At 43.0% G+C, this 11,648-nt stretch overlaps 1 protein-coding gene across 1 annotated transcript; it reads right to left on the bottom strand.

Annotated features, from left to right (window-relative positions):
* Positions 1 to 985: 985 nt before the first annotated feature.
* Positions 986 to 10,339, bottom strand: prelp (proline/arginine-rich end leucine-rich repeat protein). Its single transcript, XM_068594372.1, has 7 exons — positions 10,241 to 10,339; positions 5,045 to 5,501; positions 4,152 to 4,337; positions 3,894 to 4,051; positions 3,585 to 3,781; positions 1,802 to 1,877; positions 986 to 1,643 (listed from the first exon to the last, which is right to left on the bottom strand). Exons 2-7 carry the CDS (start codon positions 5,495 to 5,497, stop codon positions 1,553 to 1,555), a joined length of 1,161 nt encoding a protein of 386 aa, XP_068450473.1. The 5' UTR covers positions 5,498 to 5,501; positions 10,241 to 10,339; the 3' UTR covers positions 986 to 1,552.
* Positions 10,340 to 11,648: the final 1,309 nt, after the last annotated feature.

An 11,648-nucleotide genomic window follows, 5' to 3' on the forward strand; every position in this document is an offset into this window, starting at 1 on the left:
TGATTATTACATAATGTTTATTATTGTTTCTCCACATGTTCACCTCCATAAGGAGTTATTTTTGAATATTTTGACGGTAAAGAACAATCTCAAGGACGGCCTTTTTTCACAGAAAATCCGGCACGTTCTGTCTCAAAGTGATGCAGAATCATTGATCCATTGTTACTTCTAGACTGGTCTACTTTAACTCCTCATTATCAGGCTGCTCTGTTAAGGCCCTTCGGTCTCTCCAGTTGATCCAGGATGCTGCAGCTCGTGTACTAACGAGAGACCACATGGCTGGTTTCCTGTAAGAATCACATTTAAAAACCTTCTCCTTACCTACAAAGCCTTAACTTATAGAGCTTATAGTGCCATACTACCCCACTAGAGAGCTACGCTCACTGAATGCAAGGCCACTTCTGGTTCCCAGAGTCTTAAAAAGTAGGATTGGGGGTCAAAGCCTTCAAGTTATCAAACTCCTCTTCTGTGGAATAAGTTTCCACTTTCTGTCCAAGGGGGCAGAGAGTCACCTCATTTAAGAGTAGACTCAAGACTTTCCTCTTTATAGCGCTTATAGTTAGTGCTGGCTCAGGTCCAGGGCCTAGATATGCTGCTACAGGCCGAGATAATATTCATGTAATGTGCTGTAACTTTATCATGTTGTTCATTCTGCTTCTGTCCATCCGGGGAAAGGGATCCTCCTCTTCCCTTTTTTCCTCTGAAAGGGTTTTTTACTATATTTTTTTTAGGGGAGTTTTTCCTGATCCGATGTGAGGTCCCGGGACAGAGGATGTCTTATGTGTACAGATTGTAAAGTCCTCCGAGGTGGACTGTGTGTAGCTGTGTGTGTCAGGTGCAACCAGTAAAAACTCTGGAGACAATCTCAGCTGACATGGGATGAGTGCAGGTTGCAACCTGGACAGTTTTGCATCCCTAATTTCCCCCCCAAAAAATGATTGTGACGTAAGTTGTGTCTCAAATAACCGAATCGCCATCAAAATGATCAAAGAAAAAAAGTTTTATTTTCCAATATTTTTACAAAGCTTTTTTATACAGAAGAATAATATACAGAGGACTTAACATGACAATCAAAAAAATGACATTTTTACATATAGAGTACCTCGAAAATCACAGGCACATTCGGGACAGTCTCAACTACATGGTAGTTATGTTTCTGACATCCAGGTCTGTCTGTTGGTGGCAGCTCTACTCCGGTCACATCTGCTCGTGAACATAACTACCCTCCACGCGTGTAGCATCTCCGTCAATGTACCTGCATTTTCAGGCTTTACTCATTCTAGTTTTTCTTTGCATTGTATTACTATCAACAAAAAAATGACTAAAATGTAGTTGAACTATCAAAGCTTTACAGTTTATTACAAAGTATTTGTCCCTCTTTCAATAATGCAGTTCCACAATAGACTTATGTGTGATCGGATATACTTTGTTTTCCACAGAGCATGCTTTGCTTTTATTACCGTGTGTGTGTGTGTGTGTGTGTGTGTGTGTGTGTACTGTAGGTGTGTTGTTTCTGTGCATGCATGCGTGCCTGTGTAGCCTCAGGGTTCTCCTAAATGACGATGGAGTGGAGGCGTCTGAAGCACATGATGACATCCAGGGGGATGGGGGGGCTCAGGTGGTTCCCGTCCAACCGAAGGTACCTGACGCGACAGAATGAGGCTCACGCTTTTTAAAAATAAAAACTCAAATTTGGTTCTGACGTAATAATTAGCTTGTTTCCGATTTTCTTCCTGTCAAAAGGGTGTCGCTGTACCAGTTTGCATTGTCGGGTGCCAGGTTATGACGCGTGGTGACGTACCTTAGTCTGGGCACCAGACTGGGATCGCTCAGCTCGGCCTCCAGGCTGTACGGACAGATCTGGGTGCCATTGATGCCTGCCGGGAAAACACACACACACACACACACACACACACTCATTAATGTCTTACAAACAAGTCCGTCAACTGAATAGGAGGCATGATGTTGTCTTGTTCATTTGTTTAGCATCAGTTAATCAGTGAATACACAAATGGGGGGATGTATAATATCAGTTATGAACAAATGAGGATGAATAACTTTCACACAAGACAACTAGGAGAAATGAATAAAAAGCAATTATTTAGGGAACGCCTCACATTCAGATTGACTTCTGAAGGACGATTTAAAACGTGTTATTAACTCCGCACGCCGGAGGCGAAGCTTTGAGGTGATGTCAGCCAAAAAGCTTTTCAGCTACAGACGGGAGACACGCAATACTCGTAAAGGAGTTTTCTTATTGGCCATGTAAAAAGTGCACATACATGCAATTAGTTACACTTTGCACCTCGTACTTATATTCAACAAGCAAGATACATATAAAAAAGACCATAAAAAGAAACAGAAAATCAGTAAACAGTAGTCCGTCGTGAAGTAAATCAAGTAAATCAAAGTTCTGGTGTCTCGTACTTCAAGGTCGTAAGACGAGCTGTTGTAGTTATTATTTTTACTCACATTTGTTATCTTAATTAATTACATTTACTCCACGTGTCGACTGTAAACAATGTGTAGACACACTTCACAGCATCATACAGGCTTCATGTGTTCACAGACAAAGCTCCAAACAACTAGAAGTCAACTGATGATCAAATGACCCAGAGACAGGTGAGGTCATGCATCTATAATCTCTATATTAAATAAATACAATAACAAATACATTCATATTCCTGCCTGAGAAAGTACAATCTTCAGTAATTAGTTACTTTTAAACAGAATGACTGTCTCTAATCTGGTAGATTATTACCTTCTTGGTGACTCATGTATAGTTTGTGTTGCACATATTGTGCAGCAGTTTTTAAAGTCATTTTAGCTCAACAGAGTAAAAGAAGACGCAAAGCGTCTGTGATGCTTCTCCGTGGGTTCATTCTGCTGAGCGACGACTCTCACGTCACACACATTGATGAGTGAAGTGAAGAGAGTTGAGATTACCGGGAGGTTTAACTCGGTCACTGACTCAGTAATACCTATTACAGGTGTGAACATGTTGGCTTACAGTTTTGATGTCAATCAGAGCTTGATATGTCTCTTGTTAGAAAGATTTTGCAGATAGTATACAGACTCAATGGAGTGAGATAAAACTCTCACAATCAAAACAATATTGTGAGTTAAAGCCCTGACAGAGTGGTTTTCCCTTCATCTGACGGATCAGATTTCTCCTCAGGACGGTGCAGGCGTGTGCAAACTGTGCTTGATTGACAGCTCTTACACTTCTGTTAGAGCAGCTTACCCCCTCTGAGTCTGTCGGGGTTCATAACACTGATTATGCTTATTGCCATTTATATTATGGTAGATGATGGATCATCTAATGGGAAGTATTTATATTCTAAAACCTTTCAACCTGAATACTTCAGACCTGTTTCTTATTGATAAACAGAAACATCTGAAAATAAGATGAGATAATGCTGTATTAGTCCAAAAGTAGGATACTTTCCAATGTTATTGAATGTTAATACCACTTATAGATATGTCTTTAAACACAGGGTCACTTTATTCTAATCACATTTTGAATGGACTTTGCATTTGCACACATCTAGTAGACAGCGTCTCCCTGAGCACAGACGACTTACTCTCGATGGCGTTGTGGTTCAGGTGCAGGTGCTCCAGGTGACCGTTGATGAGAGGAACAGAGACGATCTGGTTGTGCGACAGCTGCAGATCCAGCAAGGTGGAGATGTTGAACACGTACTTAGGAAGTCCTTTGTTGCTCAGCTGGTTGTAGTTCAGCCTCACAAACGCCAGGTGGCTCAAGCCCTTGAAGTAGTCTCTGAACAACGATGACAAGAACAACTGTAAACATAAACAAGAAGGCATCCGACCAGCGTGTGATAATGCATGCGGTGCATGTGTGTTCATCAGCGTGGGCGCTGTGTACTTGCTTTGGGACATCCTCTATGCTATTCCTGTCCAGGAAAAGCTGTATGAGGCTGTTAGGGACGCCGGCAGGCATCTTTTTCAGGATGTTGTTCGCCAGATTGAGCTGCATAAGGCTCTTTAGGTCCTTAAATATGTTCTTTTCCAGGTCGCTGTCACTCAGCTGAAAGACATTAAGTCATCATACACTCATATTTCCTCCAGAAATGCATACAGCGCTCCCAGTTAAACGCTCACACAGGTACATGAAAACGGAGGGGCACCTTGTTGTGGAACAGGTCGAGCAGCGTCAGGTTACCCATCTTGTTGAAGGCACCAGCGGGGATCTTGGAAATACGGTTTCTACCGAGGCGGAGCTGCTCTAGACTGGCCGGGAGGCCGGAGGGGACCTCCTTCAGTTGGTTGCTCTGCACATAGAGGTACAGCAGTGACGGGATCTTCTCAAACACCTGCACGAGAGAAAGATGCAGAGAACACGCCTTTACATGGTTTCATGTTCAATTCAAGTCATGCATATGAATTAAAGCAGTGGTTCTCAAACTTTTCCTCTCACCACTTTGGAGGAAGCAAAATGTTCGGGCCCGACCGCCCCGACAACACGGGAACAAAACCGTCCAACTATTTGAGACTCCTCCATCTTTTTTAATTAATAGATTAAAGAAAATGTAAATCCCTTTCAAGTAAACCAGATTGTTCCATCTGACAAAAACTAATAACATGTGCACTCATCTTTGTTAAAACGATGCAAATAAAGTTATATATGTGCAAAAAATAGCTGATATTTGGCAAAAAAGATGACCAAGGAAGCCAGGTGGATCCCTGTTTTCTCCCCATAGTTTCATGTTGAAGTGTCCTTGAGCAAGGCACTGAAGCCCCAGAGCTTCACAGCAGCACAAAGCTCCTTCATTACTAAGGACGATGGGTAACATGCAGAGAATAAATCCCCCACTGTGGGATTAATAAAGGATTCTTACAAATAAAAATATATATATATTTAAACAATTTTTTTCAAGAATCTGCATCTCCCCCCGCGCCCCACCTGTAATACCTCCGCGCCCCACTAGAGGCTCGCGCCCCACCTGTAATACCTCCGCGCCCCACTAGAGGCTCGCGCCCCACAGTTTGAGAACCACTGAACTAAGGTTAACTTCGTGACCTTCTTGTCTATCCGGTGAATGCGGTTATTCGCCAAATTGACCCAGCGGATCTCGGTGGCGTTGAGGAACGGCTCCGCGGTCACTTCGGAGATGTAGTTGTTCTGCAGGTACAAGTAGTGGGTCCTGGACGGGATGGCCGGGATGGCCCGGATGTTGCGGTTCTCGCAGTTGAGCGCGTTGGGGTAGCTCGGGGCGCACGTGCACTCCCTGGGGCAGTCGGGGTAGACGGAGGGCGGGCCCAGGATGGGAGGGGGGAAGTCCGTCGGCTCCTGGGGCTCCGGCTGCTCCGGCTGCTCCGGCTGCTGCGGCTGCTTCGGCTGCTGCGGCGCCGTGGGCCTGAGGACGGACGGCTTCCTGATGGTGGGCTTCTTTGGCCGAGACCTCTGGGTGAACACGGCCCCCATCAGTAGGAACAGAGCCAAAGCAGAGAAGAGTCCCACGCCGGCCTTCATCGTCCTGCGACAGAGCACCGAACAGAGACAGATGATTTGGAGACTCTACTGTATTTACCACATGGATTATTACATCACGACAACCTGTCAGCTCATCCCCACCACAGAGAAAGTTTAACATCATGCACATCGGTACTTTTTTTTTTGTGTTTCCCGCTCTGTGTGGGAGGTCCGGGACCGTTTCCTGATTAGCAGGAATGCAGAGGCCCGGTGCCGATTACGACACAGTTTGCCTTAGGCTTGTTCCTATTTTTAAAAAAAGATGCTTGGGGCCAATTTCAACTCGTGGTGAGAGGAAGAGTTTGGATCCCGGCCATGAAAACACTCAGAATGTTGTAACCAAAATGATCAACAGTCCGCCTGACTTTTGAACAGATATTACCGCCTGATGCCGATCTTTTAAAGGTGAAAATGTTGGTTGTAATTAAAGAAATCCACGAGATGGAGAGACTGACCCCCTTCTGAAGCTGAGAGAGGGCAGATACATGAAGCTAGAGGGACAAAAAGGACCAAATATATGTCAAAATAAGGATATTAGCAGGTGGCTCGCCCTCCATAACCTCACAGGTTTCTGGATTTTGATGCCTCTAGAGGCTCAGTAACTCTTAAAAAGACAAACACTAAGCAACCCCACATACATTTAAACTTAGGTTAAAGAAACCCTGTGAATGGAACTCATTGAATATCATTTTTTTTGTATATATCTGTACGTTAGACTGAATTTATGGTTGACACGACTGACTGACAAAGCCGATAAAGTGTTGCATGGTTGTTTTGATTGTTTTGGTTTATTACTTATTTACCTGCTTGGACTTTTTTTTGTGCTTTCTTTCCTTGTGGCCCTTTTTGGCCAGACACATGTCTATTTTTTTGTATTCTTTCTTACTTTTGAGTGTCCTATTGTTTGTTGAACTGCAGGAATAACTCAATAAAATATCAAGTATTAAAAAAAAGACCATGTTGCTGACTTCAGCATCCTGTTGAGCTGAAAATAAGTAAAATATGAACACTAGAGAATTGTCTGGTTTGAGTTTTCATACAAACTTTGTAGTTTCCCGACTAAAAAAAAGTTCCAGTTCATATAAATGTGAAGGAGGACCTTCGTGGCTTTGTAATGCAAGGGAACAAAAGTAAGAAAAAAAGCAAGTTGTTTGATTTAATCAAATCCAAATGGAGGAGGGGAAGATACTGGTACAGGAAATGAGTAGTTACGAGAGAGAGAGGAGAGTCGAGTTTTAGTATAAAGGCTCTTTTGTCAGCTCTGGTCCAAAGGGAGCGATGTGGAGGGAGGAAGTGCAGGTCTGGCAGGTTGAAGCTCTTTGACCCGCGAGAGCCAGAAGAAACCGGCTGCGTCCCAAAAGACTCTGATGGAAGCAACGAGCAACTTTCAACCACTGGAAACGCACAAGTGTTGCAGAACCACATAGACTGACGTGCATTTTAATGGTATCTTCACAGAGAACAATGCATGTTTTTAATATGTTAGTGTTGTAATAACACAATTTGTTTAAGATTGTTAGTTGTTATTAAGTTGCATATTTTAGCGCCATGTCTAAGAGAAGACTTTCTCCAGGACTCATTTCAGTAATTGATGAATGAAAAAGTGTGTCCAACAGATCTGTGCAAACAATGTAATGACGTCCAAGTCACACACACACACCTACCTACCTACACACACACACAAACACACAGTTTGACATTCTTCAAAATGTCTGTTTTCTGTACACCAGGCAGTGCACGTCATCAGCGCCTCTTGCAAATAATCACCACAAATCTGTCAAAATACATAAATGCTTCCGCAGTAAAGCTTCCAAATCACGTTGCACCAGTTCGGCCAGCCTCTGGCCAAAATAGGTAAACATTGTTTATGAATCACGGGGCAGGAATGAGGCTCACAGACATAATCTGTTCTGCCTGGAAAAACAAATCGGAACTTTTCTCTGCCGGCGTTCCCTGGCACGGCCCTTCCTTTTCCCTCTCGGCCACCCGGAGCCTCGCAGCCCGGCGATCAACGGCAGCATCGGCGCTCCTCCTCCTCTTCCTCCTCTCCTCCCCCCCCTCCCCTCCCCTTTCGTGCCGCTGATGTCATGATCTGTGGTCTGGCAAACAACTACAGAGGCAAAGATGGCTGACTCATGGATTTGTTGCTGGTTCCTCGATGAGTATCTGATCAGATAACGACACGGTGGGTCAGAGATCTTCACAAATTGACCAGATTTAGATTACAAATGACTATAATTAATTCATCCCCAACAATTATTGACTACTTAACTTTGACTTTAAAACCCTCCCCACACCCCAAACCCCCAAAATACGGTTGCATTTAATTGGTTCCTACTTTTAAAAACACCAGGTCACACATGCGAGGTCCATTATCAGCTGTGGAGCAGATGTGGTTTGTCCAGATGTTACGGACTTCTGTAGATTAAAAATTCAAACACAAATTGGCAAACTCGTAATTTGTGATATGATGAAGCTGCTTAATGGACCATAACCTTCTGGAAACCGTGCGCGAAAATCCTCTGTCTATTTTAAGTCCCAGCATGCCCCATTCAGACAATCTTTTGGCATAACATACATAATTTTTTCCATTTTTAAACGGAACAACACAGTTTTTGGGCTGAAACTCCTTCCTAACAGGCCAAGACTTTGTTTTATTGTGATTTTTGTTGCAGATTCTGATTCTTTAGGTCCTAATCTTTCTAGAAAGGTGTCTTATTGACGCTCCAGGAGGCATTTTTGGGGAATCTGGCTCATATCATGCTGCATGTTCATAGTTATGAACAAAATATCTTTTAAAAGTGATTTTTTCGCAGATATACATTTTTTTCCCAAGACTCTGCTGAACAAATACATACAATAAACACAAGTATTGGAATTTATTTGAGGTTCCTACAACCACTCAAACACAGGGAAAAGGAGGCCTGGAGACAGAATTTGTTCCACATTTTTCAACGGGTTAAAGTTTTTTCTACTCCTGTCTCTAAGGTCAAAATACATTTTGAAACTCGTCTACAAATCTAAAATAAAGATTCCAAAAAATGTCCATAAGCATGAAGATCAGCCATAACTAAAAATTGTACATAAATACTTTTGAAGGTGTATTTCTACCAGCAAAGACCAAGAAATCATTATTATAGGTTACAGTACAAGTACAGAATATCCATTTTTACACGGTTTGGACACTGAAACGATATAATACTACGAATACGAGCACAATGTGAGAGTCCTCTTGGGATGTCCATCTGTAGTTATAAAAAAGACGCCATGAATCTCCTTCAGCTTAAGTTGCTGTTGAACAAAGCTCTTTGTTGCAATAAAGCTCGATGCTGAGCCCGATAATAATTCTTTTCCCTGTCGCTGTCAGACCAGACGCTGTCGATCCTTTGAACTGAAAACGACCACCACGGCTTTATGAGACTAAAAGATGCTGAGAACAAGAGCCACGTCACACACGTCTGAACCCAGTGATGTGACTCAGAGATCTGTGGTTAAACACTTTTATTCTGAATCTCCTAATAGCAACAATGACGTCATAAAAACTGCATCTTCTGACTGATAAGAATCATCTCCAAGTAACTAAAGCACACTTTAGTTAAAGGCTGGAGAGTCCACCTCAACTTTAAGATGGACTTAATGTTAACATTGCTTGGTACACATGCCCTGGATAAGTTACACAAGTATTTGCCCTCCCTTTGAAGCCCTCAGCAGCAGATACTCTGCTGTGTGTTTGGCGTAACAAAATTGCCAAAACATTTCCTCACAGGGCGGGCGGGCCGGCAGCAGCTGTGCAAAGATCTGATCTCTCTTATACTCTCTTAGTACGACAAATGTTCAGTGAAGGAGTTAAGATTCAAGATTCAAGATGTATTTACTGTCATATGCACAGATATTCTAGACAATGAAAAGCTCATTTTGCTCTGTCTTCCTAACGCAGAACACAGAATTACAATAAACTTAATAAAAAAAGGCACAAGATATAAAAGATATAACAGTATTGGACAAAAATATGAGAATAGTGTTGACAATAATATGCACTGACAATCGCAGCTGATTAAACTATCTGACTGGATGTTGTCATTACTGCTTTTTTGTCCTGAACATCTGTTAGCTCGACCAAGAGCGTTTCCTGTTTTCCTTTTTACAATCTTCACACTTTTCAGGGACCTTTGAAAAGTCCAACTGTCTCACGTTACACTGATTCACCACAGGTTGTGATTTTGAACAGCACAGTGATTTATTGTCACATTTCCAGGATATTCCTTTATGTTTCGCTCAGTGGTTAACACCCATCCTGGACCTCAGTCCAGAACAACTTAAATGAGCTTAACATTAAAAAAAAAAAAACGCTTCGAAGCAACTTGAGAATCCATCTGAGGAAAAATCTACGCTGCTTCTCCATCAGCCTCAGTGAGTTTTCAAGAGAGTGACTTTCTTCCCTCTCTTCATGCTCTAACTTTCCTGCAGCAAAGCTGAAAGGAAAGTGCGTTTGCAGGATTGTGGAAAAGCAGAATCGAGTCTGGAGGACCGAAGCACTTTGACACACACCGGCATGGCTCAGAGCCGCCTGAGCCAAGATTCCCTCTCTCAGCCCTCAACCACCGCACAGAGGTCCATCTGTCTCTGCTTCACACACACAAACACACACACACACACACAAACACACACTGCTACCTCACTTCTTATCTTGTTGATCATGATCCATCTGAAACTCCCTTGGAAACAACAAACACAGTTCCTTACCTGCCTCTGGTACCTGCCCTCTTTTCTCAAGTCACAAGTTGTGTGTCTCTTCTCCTCTCTGCCTCTGTCGCTCTTTTCCTTCCCCTCCCTCTCTCTCTCTCCCTCTTCCTCTGTTTCTCCCTGTCCCTAACCCTCCCCTCCCGCTCTCTCTCTCTCTCTCTCTCTCTCTCTCTCTCTCTCTCTCTCTCTCTCTCTCTCTCTCTATTGGGCTTGTTTCCCCTCAGAAGGTCACAGCGGTTGTGTCTCCCTCCTCCTCAGTGTGTGCGTCACAGTTTGTTATCATCTTTGTTTTAATGCAGCGGCACGATTTTCCCAAATAGAAAAAAGGGTGCACAAGTATGTTTTAGGGGTGGGAATCACCAGAGGTGATACAATATCGTCGTGATACTCGAGTCCTGATACGATATATTATCGCGATACTCAATGTATCGCGATACGATGCGATGCATTACATTTTTTTCAACCGCAAATTGTCCCCAAAGGAAAACTTTGTCAACAAAAAATAACTTGATTTAAATAATCTAGGACCAAAATGTTTAGAATTGATTTAATAAAAGATCAATATTTGGCTTCTGTGTATCGATATCCACGCAAAATATCGCGATACTACGCCGTATTGATTTTTCCCCCCCACCCCTAGTATGTTTGCATATTTGCGTGCATGCACTATATCACATATCAAGTCTTTGAACCACTGTGAGGAAAAGCAATCGCATGCCCGCTCGTCCTGCACTCGGTCATGTGCTTTTCATCAGCAGCATCCCTCTGATGTGTCGGCATGTCTTCTGTGTCAGCCGAATGTCCAGGAGGGGAAAAAGTCTGATCACTGAGTTGTGCAGGGGTCTTTCAGGAAGTGTGTGTGTGTGTGTGTTGTGTGTCACTGGGGGTTTGGAGGTGGACATGTGTGTGTGTGTGTGTGGTAGTCCGGCATTCCTGGAGAGTGAGCTGCAGCCGAAGAGATAATGATGCGAACATATGCGAGGAACAGTTTTTAACTCACATGTACATGTGTGTGTGTGTGTGTGTGTGTGTGTGTGTGTTTCCTTCTTACAGTTTCTCTCGCTTCTTTTTCTTTTTTATCATTCTCCTAATCTTCCCTTGTCTCCTCATCACTTAGTCCCTAGGTTTTTGGTTGTTGACTTCAGCTGGGCCGCGCATCTGGACAAGACTGCTTCCAAAAGAGAAAAGGTGACATCATAAATACTGTCCACAGTGAGAAATGGGTTTTTATAGCAAATACGTCACTTTTTTGAGGGTTTGTTGCTTGCTCATCTTCTCCGCTAGTGTTTAAGAGAAGGTGCAAGAATCCTATTTAATGACTCACCTCCTGAGTGACCTCATTTCTCTGTAAAAGTTTATATTTTGTGCTGCCTGCACGAATGACATCATTGGAAATAGCCGCTAATTG

This window comes from Clinocottus analis, unplaced genomic scaffold (genome assembly GCF_023055335.1).
Source record: "Clinocottus analis isolate CAN_PGR_092001 unplaced genomic scaffold, fCliAna1.0.p SCAF_3, whole genome shotgun sequence".
NCBI lineage: Eukaryota > Metazoa > Chordata > Actinopteri > Perciformes > Cottidae > Clinocottus > Clinocottus analis.